Source organism: Callospermophilus lateralis, chromosome 15 (genome assembly GCF_048772815.1).
Source record: "Callospermophilus lateralis isolate mCalLat2 chromosome 15, mCalLat2.hap1, whole genome shotgun sequence".
NCBI lineage: Eukaryota > Metazoa > Chordata > Mammalia > Rodentia > Sciuridae > Callospermophilus > Callospermophilus lateralis.
In genome coordinates, this window is record NC_135319.1 from 59,280,630 (window position 1) to 59,307,040 (window position 26,411).

The following is a 26,411-nucleotide window of genomic DNA, read 5'->3' on the forward strand; positions in this document are numbered from 1 at the left end:
AAGGAATACAGGCAATAAATGCTTGAGCTGGGTTCTGAATCTGCAAAGTGCATTATGACATTTCCCTAATTTTTTTCTTAGTTCTATGAAATTTCTTTAAGCAGCATGTTAATTGGTATGCATGATGGGGGGACCTCTTCTATGTTTTGGTGATTATATGAATAAGTTATTATGTACCTAATTAGGATCTGAATTTATTATCCTGAATGAATAGTCATTATAATGAAGAAAAAAAATATAAATTTGCCGTAATGCATTTTTTACAAAATTTTAATTTTAGAGTTAAAAAAATCCTACTTTTAGAATAAAAATCATATGCCTAAGTAGAAATTATATTTATTTTATCAGTGGGTTTAAATAAAATGATTTAGATTACACTCAAAATCAAGTCATCAGCGTACGTTACATGTTTCAAATAGTATCTTAGCAGAAATATTCATTTATTAAAGTGATTGTAGTGATCATACATACATTTTGATGACTTTAAATATGAAGAAAATGATAGGTTTTAAATAATATGGAAATCATTTATTAGTAGTAATAATATTAAAGATGAAATATATTAGGTGTAAGGTTATTTTAGCTTTTAAAACTGTGCGTTGGCTAGGAATGTTTCAATAGTTGAGCAAAAGCATCATAGCAGACACTAAAGGACAAAACTGGGGAAGAGCAGTAGTGAAGAAGTGATATTATATTCTGTATTGACTTCTTAGAGTAAATAATATCTAGGTCAGAATGAGTTGGGACTGATATCAATGTTAGACTGAGGAAAGCACGTTAACCAAGTGCAAAAGTATTCCTGTAATCATGGTGAGTATATAAGTGTTTTAAGAATCTAGCTAGAAAGTTGGATGTAAGCATTATGAATAAGTACAGTCTAACTTTATATTTTCTTTTGATTACTCTGAAGACTTCATAGCTACTTTTTTACATATTGGATTTTATCAGACTATTTGATATTGAGTCAAAAAATTTAAAACCAGTAAGTAGGACTTATTTCTCAGAATACTCAACCATTGACATTCCTTTACTGAATTAATACAAAATTACCAATGTTAGATTTTAGTTAATATTCAATTAGCTCATTTTTTTTAAAATTCTAATTTGTTATATATGACAGCAGAATGCATTACAATTCATATTACACATACAGAGTACAATTTTTCATGTCTTTGATTGTATACAAAGTATATTCACACCATTCGTGTCTTCATCATGTACTTAGGGTAATGATGTCCATCTCATTCCACCATCTTTTCTACCCCCATGTCTCCTCCCTTTTCCCTCCTCCCCTTTTCCCTATCTAGAGTTTGTCTAATCCTCCCACGCTTCCCCTCCTAACCTCACTATGAATCAGCCTCCTTCAGTGTCAAAAAAGTCACTGGTAAACTCAAAATCTCTTATCTTGCGTTAGTTGGAAATGTAGGCTTCTTTCTGACTTAACTATAGTAGTACATGAATAGGCCCTTGAGACTTGAGCCCCCTTTCTATTCTAATCCTCTTTCCTCATTTATTCCATAAATATTTACTGTGCACTTCCTTTTCCAGGTCCTGTTCTAGGCATTTGAGATACATCAAGAAACATAGTAGGCAAAAAATAAATCATAATGTATATTAGAAGATGATAAATGCTGTAGAGAAAAGTAAAGTCAAACTGGGCAAGGAGAATTGGGCAGTCAGTGAGGTGCTACAATTTAAAATCAGCCTGTTTCAGGGTGGGCCTCACTAAGTTAGTGACTTTTGAACAAAAACTTGAGGTAAAGGAGTTAACCCATCAGATATCCAGAGGAAGAGTGTTTCAGGTAGAAGGAAGAGCAACATGCAAGGCTCTAGGGCGGAGTGTGCCTGACATGTTGAGAAATGGCCATGAAGCCAGTGTAGTCCGACATCAGTGAGTGAAGGAGTAGTCAGAGAATTGATGGGAATGGGTGTGGCCACAGGCACAGTTCTTAGAGGGCCACTTAAAGGATTTGGGCTTTCATTCTGAAAAAAAAGAATACCTCTTTCAGGGAAGGTTTTATGTAGGGAAATGACAAAATTTTTTTCTGTCTTACGTTTAAAAGAATCACTTAGGCTGCTCTGTTAAAAACAGACCTGATAGGAGACTAATGTGATAATCTAGGAGAGACAGTGACGGCTGGCATCAAGGTGGTGGTGGTGGTGGTGGTAGAAAATTGTCAGATTCTGAATATGTTTTGAAGGTAGATCCTTATTTATCCTGTGAATTATGAAAAGGATAGCTTTGAGATTTTGGCCCTAGAAACCAGATGTATAAAGATATTGTCAAATAATATAGGGGGATGGGGTTGTGACTCAGTGGTAGAGCACTTGCCTAGCACATGTGAGGTACTGGGTTTGATCCTCAGCACCACATAAAATAAATAAAGGTATTGTGTCCATCTACAACTAAAAAAGTTTTAAAAAATGATAGAGGAAATTCTAAGGGTGGAACATCAGGCTATTTAATATTATTTTTTTAGAAATTGAATGTAAGTTATTTCTTATAAATGGAGGTGTCCAGCTGAGAGTTGGACATATCAACCTGAAAAATCATCTGCATTATAGGTCATACTTAAGCAATGAAAGTGTGAAGGGAGTGTACCTAGGAAATAGAAGAGGAGCAAAGACTAAGCCCACAGCAGCTTTAACCCCTCAGGAAGAAAAGGAGCAGTCAATGAATAAGAGAAAAATGGAAAAAGTAGAGTCCTTCAAAGGAAAGTAAATGTGTAGCATGAAGGAGGAGGTGTGTGTGGTGTGTGGTGTGTAGCATGTTGTATGTGTTGACTAAGATGTTCTGAGAACAGACCACTGGATTTAGCAATGCTGATCTTATCGAGCAGTTTCAGTGGAGTGGGAGGAGGGCAAAAAATTTAATTCCTGATTTTGACCATTATACTGTAAAAATATAGACATTTAACTTCAATAAAGTAAGGATTTTGGAAATGAGAAGAGAGAAATTAAAAGAGTAAGTATAGGTAGCTCTTTCAAGGAGTTTTAGTGTAAAAGAGAACAAAAATAGAGTGACTGCTGATAAGGGAAGTATAGGCAACAGAAGTGCTTGTTTCACACTGAGGAAACGATATGTTTGAATATTAATAAGAATCTTCAGAGGTTTTCGTATAGGTTATGGAGAGGGAGGGGATCTTGTGAACTGGGCAGAGATTGACTTTAGATAGGTACATGGTATTTCTGGAAACAGGCAAGAGCATAAGTATAGATGCTAATAGGTGAGTAGGTGTGGTGGTACAAATTCTCTTTGATACACTTTTTCCCCCTTTTTCCTTTTGTTTTTAGTAAAATAGGAAGTGAGGTCTTCAGTGGAAAGTGAGGATGGAGGAGGATATGATGGGGGTTTGAGAGAGAGGAGAAATATGAAGTACTGGCAAGGAGTATAATGGACGTGGGTCATTGAGTATGGCTGCCTGGCAGATGAAAAACCTATATCATGAGGTTCATGGTCATATATTTAAGGTGATAGACCAGTCAGCATGGTTGTATGTTTTTCTCCTGTGATGTCCAGCCATCATCTTAGAGAAGCATTATATAGAGAGATTTGGATTTAGACAGAATTGTAGTTTAATTGAGCAAGTATGACCAAGGAAGAAAGGGCATTTTATCAGATTTTTATTACTATAATGAAATACCTGAGGCAGACTGCTCATAAAAAGAGGTTTTTTTAGCTCACAATTTAGGAAGTTTAGAGTTCAAGATTGGGATATATCCTCATTGGTTTGGCCTCTAGTGATAGCAACAGATGGCATCACATCATGACCAAAGCAGATGTAAGAGCAGGTGGTCACATCTCAAACCAGGAAGCAGGGAGATGGAGGTGCTGAACCTTCTCTTTTCATAAAAGCCCTTTTGTGAGAACTACCAAAGGATTGCAGGAGAGCAACCTTAATCCCTTTCAAGGTTAGTGCACCCAGTGACCAGAGGACCTCCCACTAGTTTCCACCTCTTAAAAGTCTCACCACCTTCTGCATCATCATTCTAGAGACCAAGTCTGCAACATATGGACCCTGATGGGGGACAAACCACATCTGAACTATAGCAGAGGAATAAAAAAATAGAAGTAGAGAAGAGCAGAGCTATCAAAGTTATATGAAGAAGTAATTATCTTGAGTGATCATACAATTTATATTGGTAAGGAAAGAAGTAAGGCCATCACAGCACTCAAGCTTTATGCAACTATCTAGACCTTGTAGTTCAACTTGACTCCACAAGCCAGACTAAGAAGTAGGTAGTCTTGGGCTGAGGTTGTGGCTCAACAGTAGAGCACTTGCCTAGCACGTGCAAGGCCCTGGGTTTGATCCTCAGCACCACATAAAATTTTTTAAAAAAGCAAATAAAAATAAAGGTATTGTGTCCAACTACAACTAAAAAATAAATATTAAAAAAAAAAAGAAGTGGGTAATCTTTCTTATCACCCCTGGCCTGCTCAGTCTACAGTCTCCAGACCATGCTTAAATCAGACTCTGTCTTGACCCTTATCAAAAGTCTCTAGTCTGCTGCTGTTCCTTTATCCTAGCAAGACAAACAAAAAACAAGAACAAAAAGGAATATAGTGTTCTACTCAGAAAATAATGCCATCCTCAACATTCTCCATAAAATTTCAATTCATGTCAGTCTTTGAAAGAGATGTGCCAGATGTAACAGCATAAGAAAAATAAAGATGTTCATTGGTTCTTTAGGTAAAATAAGGAGATACTGTCTCATGGAAGCAAATTACAGCTATTCTGGATTTTTAAAAATTAATATTAGTTTCACATGTAGGAATACATAAGAAAAGCAGGAAACTGATACCTCTTTTCTTTGCACATGACTTTATATTACTTATAAACTGTTACCAGATAACGTTTTCAAGACAAATAGTATATAAAATATTGGGGAAGAATGGTACATAGAGTTGGAGGTTGAGCTATATTGTTTTAAAATGAAGGAATTTTATTACCGTGAATATAAATAATGTATGTAAAAAGTATGAAGATGGCACAGTGTTAAAATCATGTGAAACTATAATATTCAAGTAACAAGTTGTGGGACAATGTTCTAGGGTTAAAGTGCCAAAGCCATTTCTGTACTGATTGTTCTCTTGTTCAGGTACCAGGGGAGAAGGATGGCCCTTCCTTGTTCTCCAAATCATGTATCATTGTGTTCTAGCAGTAGTAAAGACCTAGCTCTTTTCTTATAAAAGAGGCAGAAACCAGACAGGCTGGTTCAGAAACAAACCAAACTTCTCACATAGAATCTATTTCATAACTCAAAAAAAAAAAAAAAAAAAAAGAATGGTACATAGGGGCTGAGTATCTAGCTTAGTGGTAGAGTGCTTGCCTAATATCATGAGGCTCTGGGTTTGATCCCCAGCAACACACAAATACACAGAACAAAAAGACAGTCAACTGCTTAAGAAAGAAGGAAAAAGCAATCATCTAAGTTAACATATAAAACCAGCACAACCAGATGATTTTAGCAAAGAAAGTCAGCCCTTGGTCAGCTTTCATAAACAGAGCATTAGCAATGAAAGACAATGCCAAGAACATGAGAGAAAAGACTATTCTTGTTTTATTATCCATGATATAAGAATTTGTGCTCAAAAAGAAGAATCTGTATAGATTGTTTTATGCTATCAAAACTGGTAAGCTTGTTCTGTGTGATGCATAAAAGAGATAGGTGGGTCATATATCCAAGACCCACAGCAATAAATAGCCTTATACCTATTGTGGGGATGCCCCAAGCATTTGAAAATAGGATACCCCTTTGATAATTCAACTATGAGATCCATATATAATAGTGTGTCAAAGCAGGTATATTCCAAGTGATTGGTGAGAGACAAAATAAGCTAGCTTTTACACCAGTGGGGCTTGACTAGTATTGGCTTAAACATGATGTTAAGAGAAGAAGCCTAACAGAGAAGTGTTGGTGACTCTTAGAAACTCGCTCCACCCCATCCCAGAAAAAGAAGTGTCCTACATGAAAAGGGAGGCAGTTCTACTGAGGTGAAACAATGTGCCTGAAACATCATACATGAGTTTCAAGACTAACCCTGGGTGGGATTACCTGCAGGGAATTAAGACCAACAAATGAGAGACATTCCATTGTTTCAGATAGCATATCAAAATAATCATAGTTGATTCTATTCAGTACTTGATTATCCTTCTTATGATTTTATGTTCATTTAGCAATCTAATTTATAGTGATGGCTTATATTTATTAAGTGCCTCCAAGTTACCAGACAATGCAAACCAATAAACATTACATACATTACCTTACTTGATCCCTATAAGAACTCTGTAAGGTAAGTATCTTCGTTACCTGCATTGTACATAGAGGCACAAAATAAGTAATTTACCTAATGGCAGACCTGGGGTACAGAACAAGGCAGTATGCCTCAGGGTTCTTTGGAACAACCATGCTATATTATCTTAGCTTCTCACATAGATCTTTATTGTAGGTACATTAGTCACATATTCTTTTGATTGTATATTGTCCTGTGACTGTGATTTCCTAATGATGATAATAAAATTACTTCTGACTGTGGTTTAGCAGAGAGCCAGGTCCTGGAATGAAACCTAACAAAGAAAGGTACTAGCCAGGAAAGCTGGTTTTATTGTTGTTGTTGTTTGTTTCTATGTTTTTCTTTTTGTGACCATCTCCTGGCCTCATTGGCCAGTGTTTCCCAGTTATATCTGGCTACATCAGTGAGAAGTCTTTGCAGAGTAAAGTCCTGGTGCTAATATTTCAGATATTCTGATTTAATTGGTCTATGGTGGAGACTGCAAATGTATTCTTTAAAAAATCTCACTGGTGGTTGTGATGCCCATATAAATCTGAGAAAAACTGCTTTAGAAGGCACGGTGGAAATTTCTCTGTTAATTTGTAAACAACTTGTTCAAATCTAAGAAATGGTAAAATTAAGGAATTCATGAGGTAGTTTTAAGCAGAAGTTAAATGATATCTGTGATGAGCTAAAAATAAAGATCAATTGAAGATATAAAACCTTGATGCCAGGAACCAAATGTTATTTATTCTAAGATACAAATCACATAGTGGTTTGGATTTTAAGTCTGGAGCTGCACCCTCTGTGAATGGATGCCATCTCTGCTACATGGTGGACAGCTGTGGGCAGCCTGCTTAGACTGTCCAGTCTGAGTTTGTGTTACTCATTTGCCAAAGGGGGATGGTAGCAGTCCATCCTATAATCCATACAAAGCTCTGATCCCTGAGCCTGATATTTAGTTAGTGCTCAGTAAATGTCAGCACTTGTTATTTAAGTGTTTTTCCAACTGGGGATGTTCTTTGGTGAACCTAACTCCATTTCTGACCCTCGTGTTTCATGTGGCTGTAGCATCTGTCTTTGGTCTGGTTGGTGAGAATGGAGACTGTAGTTGGTTTTGATTCTTAGACTCAACTATAGACTAGAACCTTTTCAAAATAATTCTGGGACCAGCTGAGTTAACCAGTACAGCATTTAGAGAGCCTGGATTAAATCTTTATGATGTTTCTTAAATGTGCTCTACTGCTAGTATAGATTTCAAATTATTAACTAAGACTCACAGGTCAGTTTTCTGGTCATTAGAAGTTTTTCAAGCATCTAAGGGAAACCAGTTTCTCATTTTACTTTTCAGTTTATTTGAACTTGTGTCCTGGATTTCCTCAGGTTTTAATTTATACAAGTTTATACTTTAATAGCTTTTAAAGCTATATGGAAGATATATTTTCTAGATTTTTTTTAAAAGAACAAATAAGCTACTTAAAGGGGATATTTTATGCAAAATATACGAAAAAGAGAGCTAAGTCTATAAGTTGACATATGTAAGGATTCCTAAGGCATTCTTATTCTATATATTGTAGATCTATAGAAATAAAATGAAAAGCAAATATGTCCTATACACATAATGTTGGTTAAAATAAAATGGACTCTAGATTCAAATTCTGCTTTCACTACTTTCTGGCTTCATGACTTTAAATAACTTGCTGTAGTTCCCTGATTATTTTCTTCATCTAACTAATAGGGTTGTAGTAAGGATCAAATTATTAAATTGTGTGGAATTCTGAAAAAGAAATTTTAATGAAAACAAATTTTTGAACTAAGCCTCTGGAAAAAAAAACTTTTAAAAAATTTATATCAGAAAACAAGTTGACAGGTGACGTCTCCTACAGAAACCTCTCCCTTTTCAGCTGCAAAAGTGGAACAATATACTTTACCTCAAATGTTGGTATGAAAAGTAAACTCACTTCTTGATGGGAGTTTCTGTTTTCATCTAGAATAGCACTCTTTCAGTAGAAATAAATTTATTTCTCTTTCGGTAGAAATAAATTTTGAGCCACAAGTGTAATTAAAATTTTTCTAGTAGCCACATTTTTTAAAAAGAAACAAATGAAGTTTATTGTAACAATGTATCTAACCCAGTATCTAAAATATTGTCATTTCAACATGTAATTAACAAAAACTGAGTTTTTTTCACATTTAATATTATAGATATAGTATGTGTTCTACAATTACAGCATGTCTCAACTTGAACTAACCACATTTCAATTGCTCAGTAGCCACTTATGGCTGATGATTACCATATTGAACTGTCCAGATCTAGAATATAGATTAGTATTCCCTATCCTTGGTTACTGGTGCTTGTTTTGCCCGCAAGCAATTAGCATAGCCTATTCTTAAAACCTATTCTTTAGATGCTTGAGCCTTATATCTTCATCAGGCAACTTAGATTAGTATCTTTGTCCCTAGTAGGATTGGGTCCTATCCTTAGCTTTTTGGCTGACCTACATGAGGATTTGCTCTGGGCATTACGTGTACCTCTCTGTTTGATCAAGGCTGGTACATTACCAGGGATTGCTAAATCCATTGAGTGTGATAAACATTTGAACCACAAGGATTAGAGCTTCAGGTTAGGCTTTGTAAAACCCCTTCACTCTTGTTTCTTCTCTGTCCTTCCCGCCGCCCCCTTTCCCAAAGTTCAAAGACTAATCTAGTGTTTCTGGGAAAAGAGCAAATACTAGTAATCTTTTAAAGGAATTCATCTTCTCTCTCCTCCACTTCAATTTGGCATAACAAGGCAGCACTCTCTTCTTAGAAATTATTTTTGACTCTTTATAAAGATATTTAGAAAGCTTTTGGGGGGTCAAGAGATATGGGGAGCAGTGAAGGTATTAAATTGTACATGTTTACACCAAGTTAATTTTTTGTATCTAAACTTTAAAAAATATTTTTTTCTGATATCTTCACCCATATTTTGGGAGAATTATAATGAAGGGGGTGTTATCCTAAATAGTGATATGAAGTGCAGAAAGGTAGGGAGTATGGGATTCAAGTGTACTCATTCCACAAAAATATCTGCTCAGCTGTCACCTTCTTAGGGAAGCATACCTCATCATTCTATATAAATAGCTTCCAACCCCCTGCACCCTATCTCTACCTTTTGGGGAAGAAGAAGGTGATAAAAATATTACTTATCACTGACTTAAATTATTTGCTTGTTTTTCTGAATAATAAGCTCCATAAGGATGGGAATTTGTTTTGTTTACTTCTTCATCCCCAACTCCTAGTATAATGCCTAGCATTCAATTATTGCCTATGGAAACAATGAATAAATATGTGAAAATGCAAAGATGTTGTTTTCTATATATACTAAATGATTTTAAAATTAGAAATACCTAGTAAATTTCTTGTCTGACTATTATTAGTTTGGCCAGTATACGTGATATGTTTGAATTTTCAGACCTAATTTCAATGGTAGAATCCTACTGTTTGCTCTTGACCATACATTTAGGTAAAGTTTTCTTTCTTTTAGAGTGTAGGGCAAAAGGAGGGGGAAAGGAATAGCTTGGAATGCAATTGTAAAAAGAGGGTGGAGTAGCCAATCTATACCTGATGAGAATTTCAGATTATGCAGGGTAATAACATAGAGGAAGGGTATTAGGATAGGGAATTGGATTATATAGTGCAGGTACTACAAATGTATCCAAAGTTTGAGGCAAGACTGATGGCATAATAGATAAAAGGTGAAAGAGTCATAACCATAGAAATTAGTATTACTCAAAAGAAATGTGGGGTTATATAGAGTTATGGCCCCAAATCCACGAATCATGTTTCTATTGTCTTGTTTAGAATCTGTGTTTAAAATTTTAATTATCCCTCTCAGTTGTTCTTCCAGTTTACTCTCATGCCTTTCTACCAATATGATACTATTTCTGTACTTGGTGCTCGGCAGAACTATGGTACTTCGAACACAGACTTTTCACATTCTGCAAGGACCAGAAATTTCATTGTAACTCCCTACCATTAAAACTAACCCAACGTGTTGAGAACTCTCAAATTCTATTAAGTTGTATTAAGAACTATTTATGTTTCATCCAGTCAAACTGTTAGCAAAAGTAGTAAAAGCAAATTTAACAATTTTTACTTTTCTCTTTCTTAATTCTTTAAGTGAGAAAAATCTCTTTTGTGTACATGCACCAGTTTTTTAAAGGAATATGAATAGAGTAGTGTTTAATAAAAACAATAAGCAAATATGTTATTTTCTATATATATTTAATGATTTTAAAATTAGAAATACCTAGTAAAGTTCTTATCTGACTATTATTAGTTTGGACTGTATATGTGGTATGTTTGAATTTATCTAAATATTTTTATGTTGTGGTAATAGGCTTTCATTTCAGTTGGATTTTTTAGTAATGTTATAAATTTAAGGTTTTATAAAGTTTGATTAAATAATAGTATTCCAATTGTTGTAGGTGATTTTTTTTACTATTTACATTTAATTTAACTTTAAGTCAGTGTTCAAATGATGCATTTTTTACCTTACCTCTTCTTTCTTCTTAGTCTGTAAGACTTGTATTGTGCAGCACTTTGAAGATAGCAATGATTGTCCAAGATGTGGCAACCAAGTTCATGAGACAAATCCATTAGAAATGTTGAGGTAAGGAAATGTATTTCATAGTTCAAATTTAATGAATTGTATAAGCTCTTAGATTTTATAATACATCATGTTTCTTAATATCTTATGGCTTATGAATTTTATGACTTTTCTTTTAAAGAATTTTTTAAAGTATTTTATTGAGTTAAAAATTAAGACTGTATACCTTAAATATTTAGGAAATACATTTATAAAATAAAATTATAAGTTTCTCTTAGCTTCTTAGAGTGATTTTTAAGTGCAGTTATTTTCAGATAACAGATGCTATGGGTAGATATAGTGGCAATAGTCTGTGCAAGTATGTTTTCCATTGCTTTATTATTTTCCATTGAGGAGAAAATATTCATTAGCCAATAGCCAGAATGATGAAAAAGGATATGGAGGGCTAAGGAGAGAAAAAAAGGAAGTTGTCCAAGAGATAAATTGACAAGGAAAGTGTAGTATGATTCCTGTTGGTTTTATTTTTCTAATTTGTTATACATGGCAGCAGAATGCATTTCAACTCATAGTACACATATAGAGCACAATTTTTCATGTCTCTGGTTGTACACAAAGTAGACATCATTCAGTCTTCATATATGTTCTTAGGGTAATGATGTCTCATTCCACCATCTTTCTTACCCCCATTTTGTCTCCTTTTTCTTCCCTCCCCTTTGCCCTATCTAAAGTTCTTCCATCCCTCCCATGCCCCCCCCACATCCCAATTATGGATCAGCATCGACATTTCAGAGAAAATATTCTGCCTTTGGTTTTTTGGGATTGGCTAACTTAACTTAGCATAATAATCCCCAACTCTATCCATTCACCTGCAAATGCCATGATTTTATATTCTTTTAATGCTGAGTAATATTCCATTGTGTATATGTATACATACATACATACACACAATATGTGTGTGTGTGTGTGTGTGTGTGTGTGTGTGAGTGTGTGTGTATCACAGTTTTTTATCCATTCATCTCCTGAAGGGCATCTAGGTTGGTTCCACAATTTAACTATTGTGAGTTGTGCTGCTGTAAGCATTGATGTGGCTGTGTATTACTATGGTATGCTCTTTTTAAGTCCTTTTGGTATAAATTGAGGAGTGGGATATCTGGGTCAGATGGTGATTTCATTCCAAGTTTCCCAAGGAATCGCCATACTGTTTTCTGTGTTGGTTGCACCAATTTGCAGTCCCACCAGCAATGTATGAGTGTGCCTTTTTCCCCACATCCTCAAGACTTATTTGTATTCTTAATAGGTGCCATCCTCACTGGAGTAAAGTGAAATCCTAGTTTTGATTTGCATTTCTCTAATTGCTAGAGATGTTGGACATTTTTTCATATGTTGAATCATTGTATATCATCTTCTGAGAAGTATCTGTTTAGGTCCTTGGCCCATTTATTGATTGGGTTATTTGGTTTTTTGGTGTTAAGATTTTTGAGTTCTTTATAGTGCTCTATCTAATGTGCTGAGAATAAGGTTTTCAGTTGGAATCCATCCCATTTATCGATTCTTGATTTTATTTCTTGCACTTTAGGAGTCTTATTAAGGAAGTTGGAACCTAATCTGACATGATGAAGATTTGAGCCTACTTTTTCTTCTGTTAGGCGCAGGGTCTCTGGTTTAATTCCTAGGTCCTTGATCCACTTTGAGTTTTGTGCATGGTGAGAGATAGGAGCTTAATTACATTTCGCTGCATATGGATTTTCAGTTTTCCCAGCACCATTTGTGGAAGAGGTTGTCTTTTCTGCAGTATGTTTTTGGCACCTTTGTCTAATATGAGATAACTGTATTTATGTGGGTTTGTCTCTGTGTCCTCTATTCTGTACCATTGGTCTACCAGTCTGTTTTGGTGCTAATATTGTGGTGTTTTTGTTGCAATTGCTCTGTAGTATAGTTTAAGGTCTGGAATAGTGATGCCACCTGCTTCACTCTTCTTGCTAAGGATTGCTTTAGCTATTCTGGGTCTCTTATTTTTCCAGATGAATTTCATGACTGCTTTTTCTATTTCTGTGAGGAATGTTATTAGGATTTTGATTGGAATTGTGTTAAATCTGTATAGTGCTTTTGGTAGTATGGTTATTTTGACAATGTTAATTCTGCCTATCCAAGAACAAGGGAGATCTTTCCATCTTCTTTAATTTCTTTCTTTAGAATTCTGTAGTTTTTATTGTAGAGGTCTTTCAGTGACTCCTGATGGTTTTAAAAACACATTTAGGTTGTAGTTTTGCATTTGAAGGGAGATTATTGTTTTCTTTTCCATGTATGAGTACACAGTTGATGGAGAGCTGAATTTAATTAGAATTGTGATTATACCAAATAATTTGGAGCAAATGAGAGAGGGACATGGAATCAAGGGTATGGGCAATGGAGTGATTTTAATGACTGCCTGTGGATCACATCACTTTAAACTGTATTAAGAGAGCAGTGAGAATATCAGAATGGTGAGGAATGACCAGGCATGGTGGCATATACCTTGTAGTCCCAACAGCTTAGGAGGCTGAGGCAGGAGGATCTCAAGTTCAAGCTAGCCTCAGAAACTTAGTGAGGCCCTTTCTCAAAATAAAAGATAAAAAGGGCTGAGGATGTGACTCGGTGATTAAATTACCAGGTTCAATCCCTAGTACTGGGGGCGGGGGCATATGTTGGGAGGAATGGAGATGATGGGATGATATAATAGAATTAAACTTCTGTCTTCCATAAAAGGAAGTCAGAAAAACCTAGACAGAAAAAAAAGCATGGCTTTTAAAAAGTAGACATGAAAGTAAATACTAGAAGAAAAAGGTTGGATTTGAAAGTGGTTGCCTCTGGGATTGTAGAAATCATGAATAGGGAGGATGGTGTGTGAGAATGTTACGTTTTAATATAAACTTTGTAGGGAAGTTTGATTTTGAAATTATGTACATGGTTTGGTTTAAAAATGTTAGGAAGGGGGAAAATACTATTTATTGTGTAGAACAACTATAAAATTGGGGGAACTTTGTAAATGAGTTAGTAGTTGAGTTATCTTAAAGAATAAGATTAACATTGGTTTGGTTAGAGAGTAAGAAGAGCATCTGAGCCAGGAGAAAAAACATGAGGGAGAAAAACAGATTTGAAAACAGAAGGAATTCTTGGGATAACTGAATAATCCAATTGGCTAGAGAAGAGAGACATGAGAAAATAGTGCCAGTTATGATTTATAAGTTGGACTCAAGTTATATAAATACTTGATACCAGGTAGTAGGGAGAAGTTGGTCTTTGAGCTGAGAAATAATCAAATTAGTGCTCCAGGAAGAATCATTGTGAATATGTCAAGTAAAAGGAAAATAGCTCTTTGTCTTGGCCTAATAGGGTGGTGGCTGAGAGAAAGAAAGGGGGAAAGGATAAGGGAGAGAAACCTTGAGGAGCTGTGAGTGAGGCTTGGTGAGAGGTGTGTGAATCGAGAGACAGAGAAAAGTCAAGATAATCCTTTCATTTTGAACTGATTTGGTATAGTGTAGTGTCATTTAGAAATTCAGTTTTAAAAAGTGAGACAGTGGGGGCAGGGAAGTGGCATACTCAGTACTTTATTGTAGGAGGGTTGATGAAGTAGTCTGGACCTAGATGAACAAAAGGAGTTGATGGACGTATTAGCTTCTGTTAGCAATATGGAACTGGAGCTCAGGAGAGATGTGATAGATTCAAAGTTAGTTGCCTACATGTTAGTTTCAAAAAACTAAAAGTGGGTGAGGTCCTTAAGAAAGATGGCTTATTGAGAAGTTCAAAGAGTACAGAGTTCAGAGCAATGGAGAATACTCAGAAGTACAGTCAGTCCTCTGTGTCAGTAGGTTCTACAACCATGTATTGAACTAACCATGGATTCAAAGTATTTTGGGAAAAAATTACATCGCTACTGACATATACAGACTTTTTAATACAGTATTTTAACTGTGACCTTTACATTGTATTAGGTATTGTAGGTAATCTGGAGATGATTTAAGGTATATGGGAAGATGTGCACATAAGGTATATGCAAATTATACCATGTGAAAGGTTTGACCATCCAGAAATTTGTATACCTGTATGTTGCGGGGGTGGGGATGGGTGTCCTAGACCAATCCCCTGCCCACATTGAAGGACCACTTTTGTAAAAAGAAAGATACTAAGAAACAAAGAAAGAACAGATAAGAAGAGAGAGGGAAAAAAAAACAGGAAAGGAAGTTTTCAGAGAGGCAGTATTAAGCAACACTGTCAAACTGCTGCAGAGCAATATAGGAGAAAAGTTAATCTTTAACAATTGAAAACTTTTATAACTTTAAAAAGTTTTAAAATAACATGGATTATGCTTTCAGATTTCTTCTAGTTAAGAGAAAAGATTGTGAAACAGAGTAATAGCTTTGGGTTTGTTGTTGTTGTTGTTTTAAAGGTGTGAGAAACCTGTGCGTGTTTGAAGTCAGAGAAGAATAATGTTGAACAGGGTCAAGGAGATGGAGGGAAAAGAGGGTATTATTGGAGCAAGAGAATGGGTTGAAGAAATAAAACCATGAAAAGGAAGGGTTATTATAGCAGGAAAAGAAAACAAGAAAAAAAAAGTTAAGATAAATATTTGAATATTTTATCTAGGAAGTACAATAACTAAATGGTCTACATTTCTAAGAAAAGAGGAGTGGAGGTAATTTCCTTTTTAGGAAAGAGCCAGAATTGTGGTAAAAATCTTGTGAGCATATCCACCTGTTGCTGCATAGCAGACCACCCCTAAATTAATGCTTGAGACAGTTTGCATTCATTATTTTTCATAATTCTATGAGTCAGCAGGTCATTCTGGTTTGAGATGGGCTCACTGTTATGATTGCATTAGCTGTACATTGGGTAGGCTGCTCTGCTGCTTTGGGCTAAGTTCTGTCACATATTGGGTGGACAGTCTGTGGACTACTCTAAGATAGCTTGAATAGGGCCACTTGGTTCTCCTCCACACAGTGTCTCATCCTCTAAGCTTTTTATTATTTTTTTTTTTATGCTAACAGGATTCTGAGAACAAGTAAAAGTGTTTGATGGCTATTGAGGCAGGGTCAGAACTAAGCACAGGGCCAGAACTAAGCACAGGGCCACTTTTGCCACATTCTCTTTGGCAAGTTTCAAGGCCAGCCTGTATTCTTGGGGCTGGAAAATAGAATACCCCATAATCAAGGGAGGATGTCGAGAGATTTGGGGTCTAGTACCATTTTTTGAAATAAGTATCTCACTGGGGAAAGCTAGAAATTGTTGTGTTCCACATGTAGCAGAGTTTGGTGTGCTAGATATGCTAAAATCATCTGTGTTCTGTATTTTGAAATATACAAAATATAAATTGCAAGTATTTACATATGTGATTTTGATGTCTTCATTGTTAGTATATTCTTCCCCTCCCCAAAGGTTGGATAATACATTGGAGGAAATTATATTTAAGCTGGTACCTGGACTACGAGAACGTAAGTTGCTCTTTAGGTTCTTGGAGACTTTGTGTTTTATGAAATCAACATTTCTCTTAAAAATTTCATGATTGTTCTTATAGTTTTTATACTTTTTTCTTTTAAATTAGAAGAACTTGAGCGTGAATCAGAATTTTGGAAGAAAAATAAGCCTCAAGAAAATGGACAAGGTAACTTTTTATTGTCTTTATCTGATAGCATTTCTCAAATTGGCAACTTTTGTTGCTTTGGTGAACCAATATCTTTCTTCAAACTTAAATTTTCTCATGCAGAAAATTCATGCATCCCTTTACTTGCATTATTAACCTATTCTTCTTCATGAGATTTTATATAAATCTATCAAATCTAGAGTCACTCTGAGAATAATTAAAAATATTGGAAACCCAACTTTGGGACTCGAAAAGGGAGATAAATGAGGAAACTGATTAGTTGATTATAGCAATAGTTTCTGGAGAGAAAATGAAGTAAGAAATAGCCATAGCTTTCAATCACTTAATCAGGAGTTTTACATTTTTATTTATTTTATAAGTTCATTTTAATAGGAAAGGGAACAGATGTGGCTGAGAGCCAGACCAGGGGATTTTTCTATGTTTTGATCCTCTGGAATGAAGTTTTCATAGGCAGAACTTAGATGACACAAACCCATGTGCCTAGTGAGGAGTGCATCCCTGTACAGTTGCAGTTTTTATAAAAACACAGGTATTAACATGTAAATACTTTGCCATTCAAGTTTCTCTAATGGAATTTTAACATGTTACATAGTTACATACATGTTAAAAAACGAATTCTACTCATTTTTTCACTAGCTGACTTTATGCATATCTAATAATTTGAAATTTTAAGAACTCAAAGAGAATATTTTATAAAACTTAAAAGTAAATACTTGGTTTTTAATTTAAAGACTCATATATTAAATTTGGAAGTAATTTTATATCCTGTCTGCTTTCTAAAATGGTCTTAATCACTAACTGCAGTCATTCTTGTGACCAGATTTAGCTAATCTAGAATCTTTCCTTTGACTGTTCCAATAAACTAGAAATCTTAGGCCCTGATAAGTCTCTGATGAGTTCTGTTTGTTTGTTGAGTTCATTAGAGCAGTTAAAAGATATTAAAACTTTTCATTATTCTTCAAAAACTATTTAAAAAGTTGATTTTTTTTTGTTGAGTGATGTTGATTAATTTGAAATATTCTGTTCCATCTAACTTGATTTCATTTAAATTATGTAGACGATACTTCAAAAGTTGACAAACCTAAAGCAGATGAAGAAGGTGATGAAAATCAAGATGATAAAGACTATCATAGAAGTGACCCACAAATTGCCATCTGTCTAGATTGTTTACGAAATAATGGACAATCAGGGGACAACGTAGTAAAGGTGAGCGGACAAATACAGTTGTACTTTTAAATGATAAGTTTATAATAAACCTTTGATAATTTGTTAGGGAATTGTCTAATTTTCAAAATATTCTCAAAGTTTTTACTAATATATCCCATTAGAATGTTCTTCTCTGACAATCCTATATCTACAAATGGTCAAACAATTGTTTTTACTCCAGACATCTGGTTTTTCTCAAATGCTAAAATTATCCTGGGCCAATGCCACCATCTAGTGGCTAATGCAAGAATCACACCTCCACTTCTCTCCACCTCTTTCTATACCTTTGTTGGGAGTTCACATGCATTGTTTCTCCCCTTTTTAAAGTCTGGTAACCTACTCAGGTAATTTCATGCTAGGCAGTTACTCTAACCTATTAATTAATTCTCATTTAATTTTGTCTTTTTTTTAAGTTTTAATTTGCAACTTAGCAAGTTTTCCATACCCAGGCTAATGTTGTATGAATAATATAATTAATTGGTTTTGAAGTATTGTAAAGTGCCTATGAACACAAATTGAGTGTTGCAAAGTACCTGTGAACTTTGAAAGTCCTTGAAGGCTTTTTGATTCCTGTAGAATCTCCATTTCTAATCCTATTTCCCTCTTTGTCTATTAATTGAACCTTTTCATAAAGCATTTTAAAATACTTTCTTGATTTTTTTTTAGTCTTTATTGCTCAAATAATGTTTTCTGTTTCTTGTACTGCAGTCAATTTTAATTGCATTATAAACGTTTACTACTTTTACTTTTTACTACTTTATAATCTCTTTAGATTTTTTTGTCACTTTGTTCTAGCACATGTGAGCCATTAAAGATTGTTTTTCTCTTTGTATTCTCTGTATTTTTCAAATTCTATATCCATTATTCATTTCCTCTCATTTATTTTACTCCCTCTGTATAAATCTTGAAGGCCTGTGTGTTAAACTTTTTAATAATACATTTAATGGTATGTTTCTCTTGGGAAATGAAAAACAAATAATTTTTCAATTCCATTTAAGTTTTCTCAGCATCTTACACCAATAATATATATGATCATGGCAATACAATTATTATTTATCCACCAGACATCTGGTTTTTCTCAAATGCTAAAATTATCCTGGGCCAATGCAACTTATATCATCATTGCCAATGGATATTAGGCAATGATGATATAAGTTGTAAGAAAAAACCTATTGCTCCAGAAACTTGTTTAGGTCTTACACATACAAGGAGCCAGAATACATTAAGATTGTTGATTTTGTTAATGGGAAATTGGTTTGACATGGTATGAAATAAAGTATAACTACCTTTAGAGAAATGACCACTGTCCCTGTTTGTCCTTCCAGTCTTCTCTGTTGCTTTTTATATTCCAGAGCAGCCTCTCTCCCCTTTTGTAAGTGTTTTTATCGGGGTCTTTATGGCTCTGTTTCTCTTCCCAGCCACTTCTGTATCTCCTCTTAAAAGTTCTTCAGAGAGATTGTGGTCATCCTTTAGCTTTCTAATGCATGAGTTATTATCTCATAGTGAAAGTTAAGTAAATACAAAGGCCAAATGTAGTTTCATAAATAATTGGGAAATCATGATTTCTAGTATGAAGGTTAGAAATTTATCTAAGTACCCGCTTTAATATCCTCCTTTTTGACTTCTGACTCTTCATATTCCAGTTGACCTTTTATCCATTTTCTCTTTCCTTTGTAGACTTTTCATCATCTTTATACTTTCATTCTCAAAACAACTTTCTTGGCTTATAAGTGACTTCCATGCTACCCCAATTCTAACCTTCTCTCCCAGGCCTTTTCTACTTTGTTTCCACTGGCTCTGCTTTTTGACTTGCACTTGATATATGTATATCCCAAATACTTTAGGTCTCTTCCATTTTTTTTTCTCCATCAGCTATGCAGAGAACTTTTAAATCCCTATTACCAATCCTGCCATTTCTCCCAAGTTGAAGCATTGTAAATACTTTTAAATGCTCATTGGGAGTTTCACTAATACCCCAGACTTAATGTTCCTTAAGGCAAATTCATTATACTTTCAACCTAACTTAAATCCAAATATTCATTTGTGTTTTGACTACCATCTCTCAACTAGTTATACAGTTTCAAAACCTTGGGATCATCCTTGATCCTTTACTCTTTTCCTTCGACCAGGCACCAAGTCCTGCAAAATTTCTCCCAGTTTAGTGCCACTCAACCTTTATATCTAATTTTGGAACACATTTTCTTAAGTGTTTTCTATACCCTTAATTTCTCTTGTTATAGAAGGATAGTGTCACTTGCTTGAGTGTGGGCAAGTCAGCAGGTAAGGTCATGGATCATGACCAATTTCAGGGTCAGAGAGTAAATGTTTTAGGCTCTGTAGGCCAGATGGTCTGTGTTATAGCTAGTCAGCTTATTCATTGCAGCACTAATGTAGCTGTGGACAAGAGTGAATGAGTGGGGGCTTGTGTTCCAGTAGAACTTTATTTAGGAAAACTGGTGACCAGTCAGATTTGGCCTGAGGACATGGCCAAGATTTGCCACCTTTTTGCCTACAAACTACTGTTTCACTATTTACATTAGCATTCAGGGCCCTTTATAACTAGCCCATCTCTTGCTACCTTTATCTTTTATTAACCTCCCCCCCATTAAAATTTCATTCTCAAGACCAATGATGGTTGCATTACATATAAGTCGTGTGTGTGTTAGAAATCATATATCTGACAAAAGATTTGCATTTAGAATGTATAGACTTATGTTATCAATTCTTCAAGGCCTCTAAACCTTTGACTAATCCTTCCTTTTTGGTGTTTTATTTCCTCTTTTTCTCACCACTTTATGCTTCTGTCCAGACCCAAGCAAAGATCCTTATTCTTTTCATTAATTTTTATACCTAGTTGAGTCCCTTTTCTGAAATTATGTAAGGCTTAACATTTATCTCTCAATTAGAGCTTAGTTTGTTATTTATTAAGTGTTCCTAAGGGTGGTAGGCATTAATAGTTATCTTTTAATCATTAATTTTATCTTTTGTGATGTATGGTTTGTCCTTGAAAACCCCTCAGAGGAAGAGATACCATCTGTATTGCTTCATAGCTTTCTCAACTGTCTTATTCTACTTTAGTGGGTTGTGATTCTCAAATGTGGTGGCAGGGTAGTTGCATAGTTTATACAGTATACCTTACTGCTTTTATAATATGAAAATCAAAGTCAAGAGTAAGATTTTAGTAAAAACAGTGGAGTAAGAACCTCCAAAAATTTGTGTTTCCATAAAAGCTATGAAAAAACTGGAAACAATTTTTTAGGATCACATTTTTCAGAGATCTGATACTTAACCAAAGATTTATAGCAGCCCCTGGAGCATTTAATCAAGAAGATGACTGACTCTTGTGAAAACAGGAAAAATTAACAGCCTGCTTTTGTATTGCAACCTCTCAGGCATCAAGGGAGAAAAACAGGTAGAGCTCTTTCAAAGCCTCATTACCAAAAACAAAAATTTCAATGTTTGGGGCTGGGGCTGGGGCTGGGGCTGGAGCATTTGCCTCACGTGTGAGGCACTGGGTTTGATCCTCAGCACCATATAAAAATAAATAAAGATACTGTGTGTTCATCTACAACTAAAAATGTATTTTTTTAAAAAAAATATATATATATCCTGTCTGGTTGTTTCCTGGAAGACCCCACTTTTAAGAATGTCTGTATCTGACCTGACTTGGAATTTGCCCAGTGGAAAAAGATTTATCTGTGATTGGGAAGAAGGGGCATTTTCCAAAATAATTACAGGAAAATACTTTAACTTCATGATTCTCTGAGGCATAGGCAGTCAGTAGACTAACCTTAAAAGAAAAAAAAAGGGGGATTAGATGTCAGTAGGAGCTTTGAAAAGTTCTGACATATTCCTTAGAATCTAAAAGCCATAGGGTTGTGTACATGCTCGGGAAAGTCACGAGAAGACCCTGAGCTTGTACCTACTGCTGATGCTGAGGCTCTGCACAAGCAAAAAGTGGAGAATAAAGCAGAGCTGGCAACCTGTGTTGACTGTTGTAGGTTTGCCCCAAACAGTGAAATTGTGACTAACACAAGAAAAAAGGTCTCAGTTAATAATCCAGTCTGCACCTAAAAAAAAAGAAGAGCAAACTTTAAAATCAAACAGAAGAAAACAATAAAGATTAGATTAAGAGAAAGGAAAATAAAAGAAAAAATTTCAAGTTCAAAATTTGTTCTTTGAGCAGATTACCAAAATTGATAAAACTTTTGCTGAATGAACCAAAACAAAAAATAAGAGAGAAGAATGAATTTATCAAAATCAGAATGAAAGAGGGGCCATGACTATCAACCTTATAGAAATAGAAGTGATTAGGGGCTGGGGTTGTGGCTCAAGTGGTAGAGCACTCGCCTAGCACATGTGAGGCACTGGGTTCGATCCTCAGCACCACATGAAAATAAAATAAATATATTGTATTCACCTAAAACTAAAAAAAAAATAAATATTAAAAAAAGAAATAGAAGTTTTTATAAGGGAATGCTATAAACTATTGTATGCCAACAAATTAGATAGCCTAAATGAAATGGAAAATTTATTAAAATATAAAAAGGAAGAAATGGAATATATGAATAGATAAATAACAAGTTAAACAAAAATGAAGTGGTAGCAAAAAAAAAAAAAAAAAAAAAAAAAAAAACTTCCCACAAAAGCCCTAGCATTTAAAGAATTAGAATTAGTACCAGTCTTTCACAAACTCTTCCAAAAGATAAAAGAGGAGAGAACATTTCCCAACTCATTCTCTGAGGCCAGTATTACCCTGGTAACAAAACCAAAGATGTAACAATAAGAGAAAATTATGGATCTTTTATGCATCAAAAGACAAGGTCAAGCTGGGTGTGGTGGTACACACCTATAATCCCAGCGACTCGGAAGGCTGAGGCAAGAGGATTCGTGAGTTCAAAGCCAGCCTCAGCAACAGTGAGGCACTAAGCAACAATGAGACCCTGTCTCTAAATAAAATACAAAATAGGACTGGGGATGTGACTCAGTGGTTGAGTACCCTGAGTTCAATCCCTGGTACCAAAAAAATGAAAAGAAAAGAAAGACATGGTCAACAGAATGAAAAGGCACCTTGTGGGATGGGAGAAAATACTTGCAAATCATATCTCAGAGAAGGGGATAATATCCAGAACATGTAAAGAACTCTACAACTTGACAACAACAACAAAAAATCAAGTAATCTGATTAAAAATTGGGCAAATGATTTAAATAGGTATGTCTCTAAATGTGATGTATAATGGACAACATCACTAATCAAAGAAAGCATATCACAACAATAAAACATCACTCCAGACCCACTAGGATGGGTACCATACTTAAAAAAAAAAATGAAACAAAATGTCAAGTGTTGATGAGGATGTGGAGAAATTGAAAGAAACACTTGTTTTCTGTTGGTGGGATTTTAAAATGGTGTAATCACTATGGAAAACAGTATGGAAGTTCCTCTAAGAATTATAAATAGAACAACCATATGATCCACAATTCTACCTTCAGATATAATTTTTTCAAAAAAAAATTGAAAACATGGTCTCAAAGAACTTTCTGAACATCCATGTTCATAAAGATACTATTAACAATAGCTAACAGGTAAAGCAACCTAAATGTCCATTACCAGGTGAATGAATAAACAAAATGTGTTATTACACATACAATGGAATATTATTCAGCTTTGAGGGAAATCCTGTTTCATCCTGCATTGTGGATGATAATCCCAAAGGATATTATGTTCAGTGAAAGAACCCAGCCACAGAAAAACAAACTTTATGATTCCACTTATGTGAGGTAGTCAGAAACAAAATAGAATGGTGGTTATCAGGGTCTAGAGGGGGGGTGAAAGGGTAGTAGTTGTTTATTAGGTATAGAGTTTCAGGTTTGCAAGATGAAAAAGTGGTGAAGATCTGTTTCACAACAATGTGAGTATATTTAACATTACTGAACTGTATACTTAAAAATGGTTAAGATGATCAATTTTATGTGATGTGTTTTTTTGTCTTTTTTTGGTGCATTATAATTATGCATAATACTTGGGTTCATTTTGACAAAATCATACATGCATGGAATTTTATTTACTCCATTTCAGTCCCCAGTGTCCCCCTTGTCCTCTCCTCTCTCCCTATTCTTTCTATGCTCTACTGATCTTCCTTTCATTTGTTTATTTTTTTTATTGGTGCTTTTAGATATACATAAAGGTGGAATTCACTGTGGTACATGCACATAGCATAATTTCATTAAGTTCATTCTGCATTTCCTCCCCTTTCCCAAACCTCCTTCTCAATCTCCTTCTTCTGTTCCACTAATTTTCCCTATGTTTTTATGATATCCAGTTCTCCCCTGCTCTCTTCCCCCCACCCCTTTTTTTTGTCTCTAGCTTTTACCTATGAGAAAACATTTGACCCTTTATTTTCTGAGTCTGGCTTATTTCAGTTAGCATGATCTCCATTTCCATCCATTTACCAACAGATGCCAGAATTTCATTCTTCTTTATGGTTGCATAAAACTCCATTGTGTATATATTTTACATTTTCTTAATTCATTCATTCAGTGTCATGTGTTTTTTAACCACAGTTTTTCAAATGTAAAAAAAAAAAAAGAATTTTAGAAAAGAAAAAGTATGAACCAATTTTCCTCATGAATATAGTTACAAAAGTCCTCAACAAAATGCTAGCAGACTTAATCTATCTAGAAAAGAATATGCTCCAACATATACTGAAGATATATATATACACCAACATATACTGAAAATATATATATACACCAACAAATAGCCAAGGTCAATTCAACATAATGAAAATCAATCAATTAATATAAAGTACAGGTGTAAAAAAAACCACATGATCATCTCATGGAGTAAGAGAAAGCATTTGACAAAATTTATCATCCTTTCTTTTTTGAAAATGCTTGACAAACCAGGAATTAGATTGGAACTTCCTTACCCAAATAAGGGACATCCATGTGAAACTCATGATTAATGATTAAAGACTGAAAACTTTTTCCTAAAATCAGGAACAAAACAATGATTTCTGTTCTAATCATCTATATTCAGTGTTGTATTAGATGTTCTAGCTAGAGCAAATAGACAAGAAAAAGACTGTAAAAGAAGTGAAAGTATTTGCAGATCTTATACGTAGAAAATTCTTAGGAATCTACTGAAAAATTAGTAGCTAATAAGCTCAGCAAGTTTGCAGGATACAAATCAATATACACAAATCAGGAGTAAATAATCAAAAAATGAAATTAAAACAATTCCACTTCGAGTAGCATCAAAAAGAATAAAATACTTAGGAATATATTTAATCAAAAACTAGAAAACATTGTCAAAAGAAATTAAAGGCCTGGGGCTCGAGTTGTGGCTCAGTGGTAGAATGCTTGCCTTACATGCATGAGGCACTGGGTTCAATCCTCAGCACCACATAAAATAAATAAATAAAAGGTATTGTGTTCATCTACAACTAAATATATATATATATATATATATATATATATATATTTTTTTTTTTTTTTTTTTTTTTTTTTTTTTTAATTAGGGCTGGGAATGTGGCTCATGTGGTAGCGCGCTTGCCTAGCATGTCTGAGGCATTGGGTTTGATTCTCAGCACCATATATAAATAAATAAAGTCCATTGACAACTAAAAAATATTAAAAATAAATAAAAGTTAAAAAACTAAAGGCCTAATGAATGTGAAGGCATCGAATGATTATAGATTAGAAGACAACATCATTAAGATGGCAATACTACACAAATTGCTATGCAGGTCCAGTGAAACTTGTAGCAGAATTCTAACTGCTTTTTTGCAAGAATGGCAACTGATCCCAAAAGTCACATGAAAATTTTTAATTAATCCACATTGAAATTTTGTTAGATTCATGTCAAAGCTTATTGAGTTATAAATTTAAAAGTTTTGACCCATTTTAAAAATGTTGCTTTAACTCATCTGACATCTCTAAAAAATTTATGTTTTCTGAAAGATTGGGTGGTGATATTAAGGTCATTTCTGCATTGATATCAAGGTTCTTCTGCAGTTGAGATTACATTCAAAGGTCTCCCAGTATCCTCACATGCTTTGACTTTACTCAAACTTGCAAAACTGTACTAATGTAACTTTTAACTTGCTTGTTTTCTTTTAATAGATACTTTACCATTTGAATTGTAATCAATTATTAGTTGTGGATTTGTTTCTGTTAATTTTTGCCAGGAACTGTGTTTTACTAGGAAGTGAACATTAACTGAAAAGTTCTACTTTTAACTTAGTAAATTTAAAAATACTTAAGGTATTGTTCTGGATGTTGACCCAATTTGTTACGCATCTAAATAGGAGTAATACTTTGTATCTTTAAGATTCAGTTGTATTTTGTTTTTGTTTCACTTTGCAGATAACTTTTCAGGTTGTGAGATGTAATTTTGTTTCACATATTGGTTCATATGTTTATAATGTGTGTGATCTCATTTTGTCTCATTTTTAATTTGAATATCTATTCTGGGATATTCTTATATCTTAAAGATGCTCAGGCTTGAAGAGTGAATCGGTACTGCTCTGTGCATTTTACAAATGAGACACATCAAAACACACTGACCTGTTTTTTTCCAGTCAAGTATTATTGTAGCTCCTCAGAGGAGCATGATTTTTGAAACCCGGATTCTATACTGTATAGCTTTTAGTTGCTGAGGCATGTTGTGGCCTAACTGGCTTCTATTGCATGCTAGG

General features: G+C 34.5%; 1 protein-coding gene across 4 annotated transcripts in view; it reads left to right on the top strand.

The window, feature by feature from the left end:
• The window catches only part of Pcgf5 (polycomb group ring finger 5), a 124,086-nt gene that overhangs the window by 61,571 nt on the left and 36,104 nt on the right, over positions 1-26,411 (top strand). For all 4 annotated transcript variants that reach the window (XM_076834549.1, XM_076834550.1, XM_076834548.1 and 1 more), the window contains exons 3-6: positions 10,832-10,928; positions 16,278-16,333; positions 16,444-16,503; positions 17,561-17,709. In XM_076834549.1, the coding sequence (XP_076690664.1) occupies positions 10,832-10,928; positions 16,278-16,333; positions 16,444-16,503; positions 17,561-17,709 (362 nt within the window). The remainder of the gene's footprint in view (positions 1-10,831; positions 10,929-16,277; positions 16,334-16,443; positions 16,504-17,560; positions 17,710-26,411) is intronic.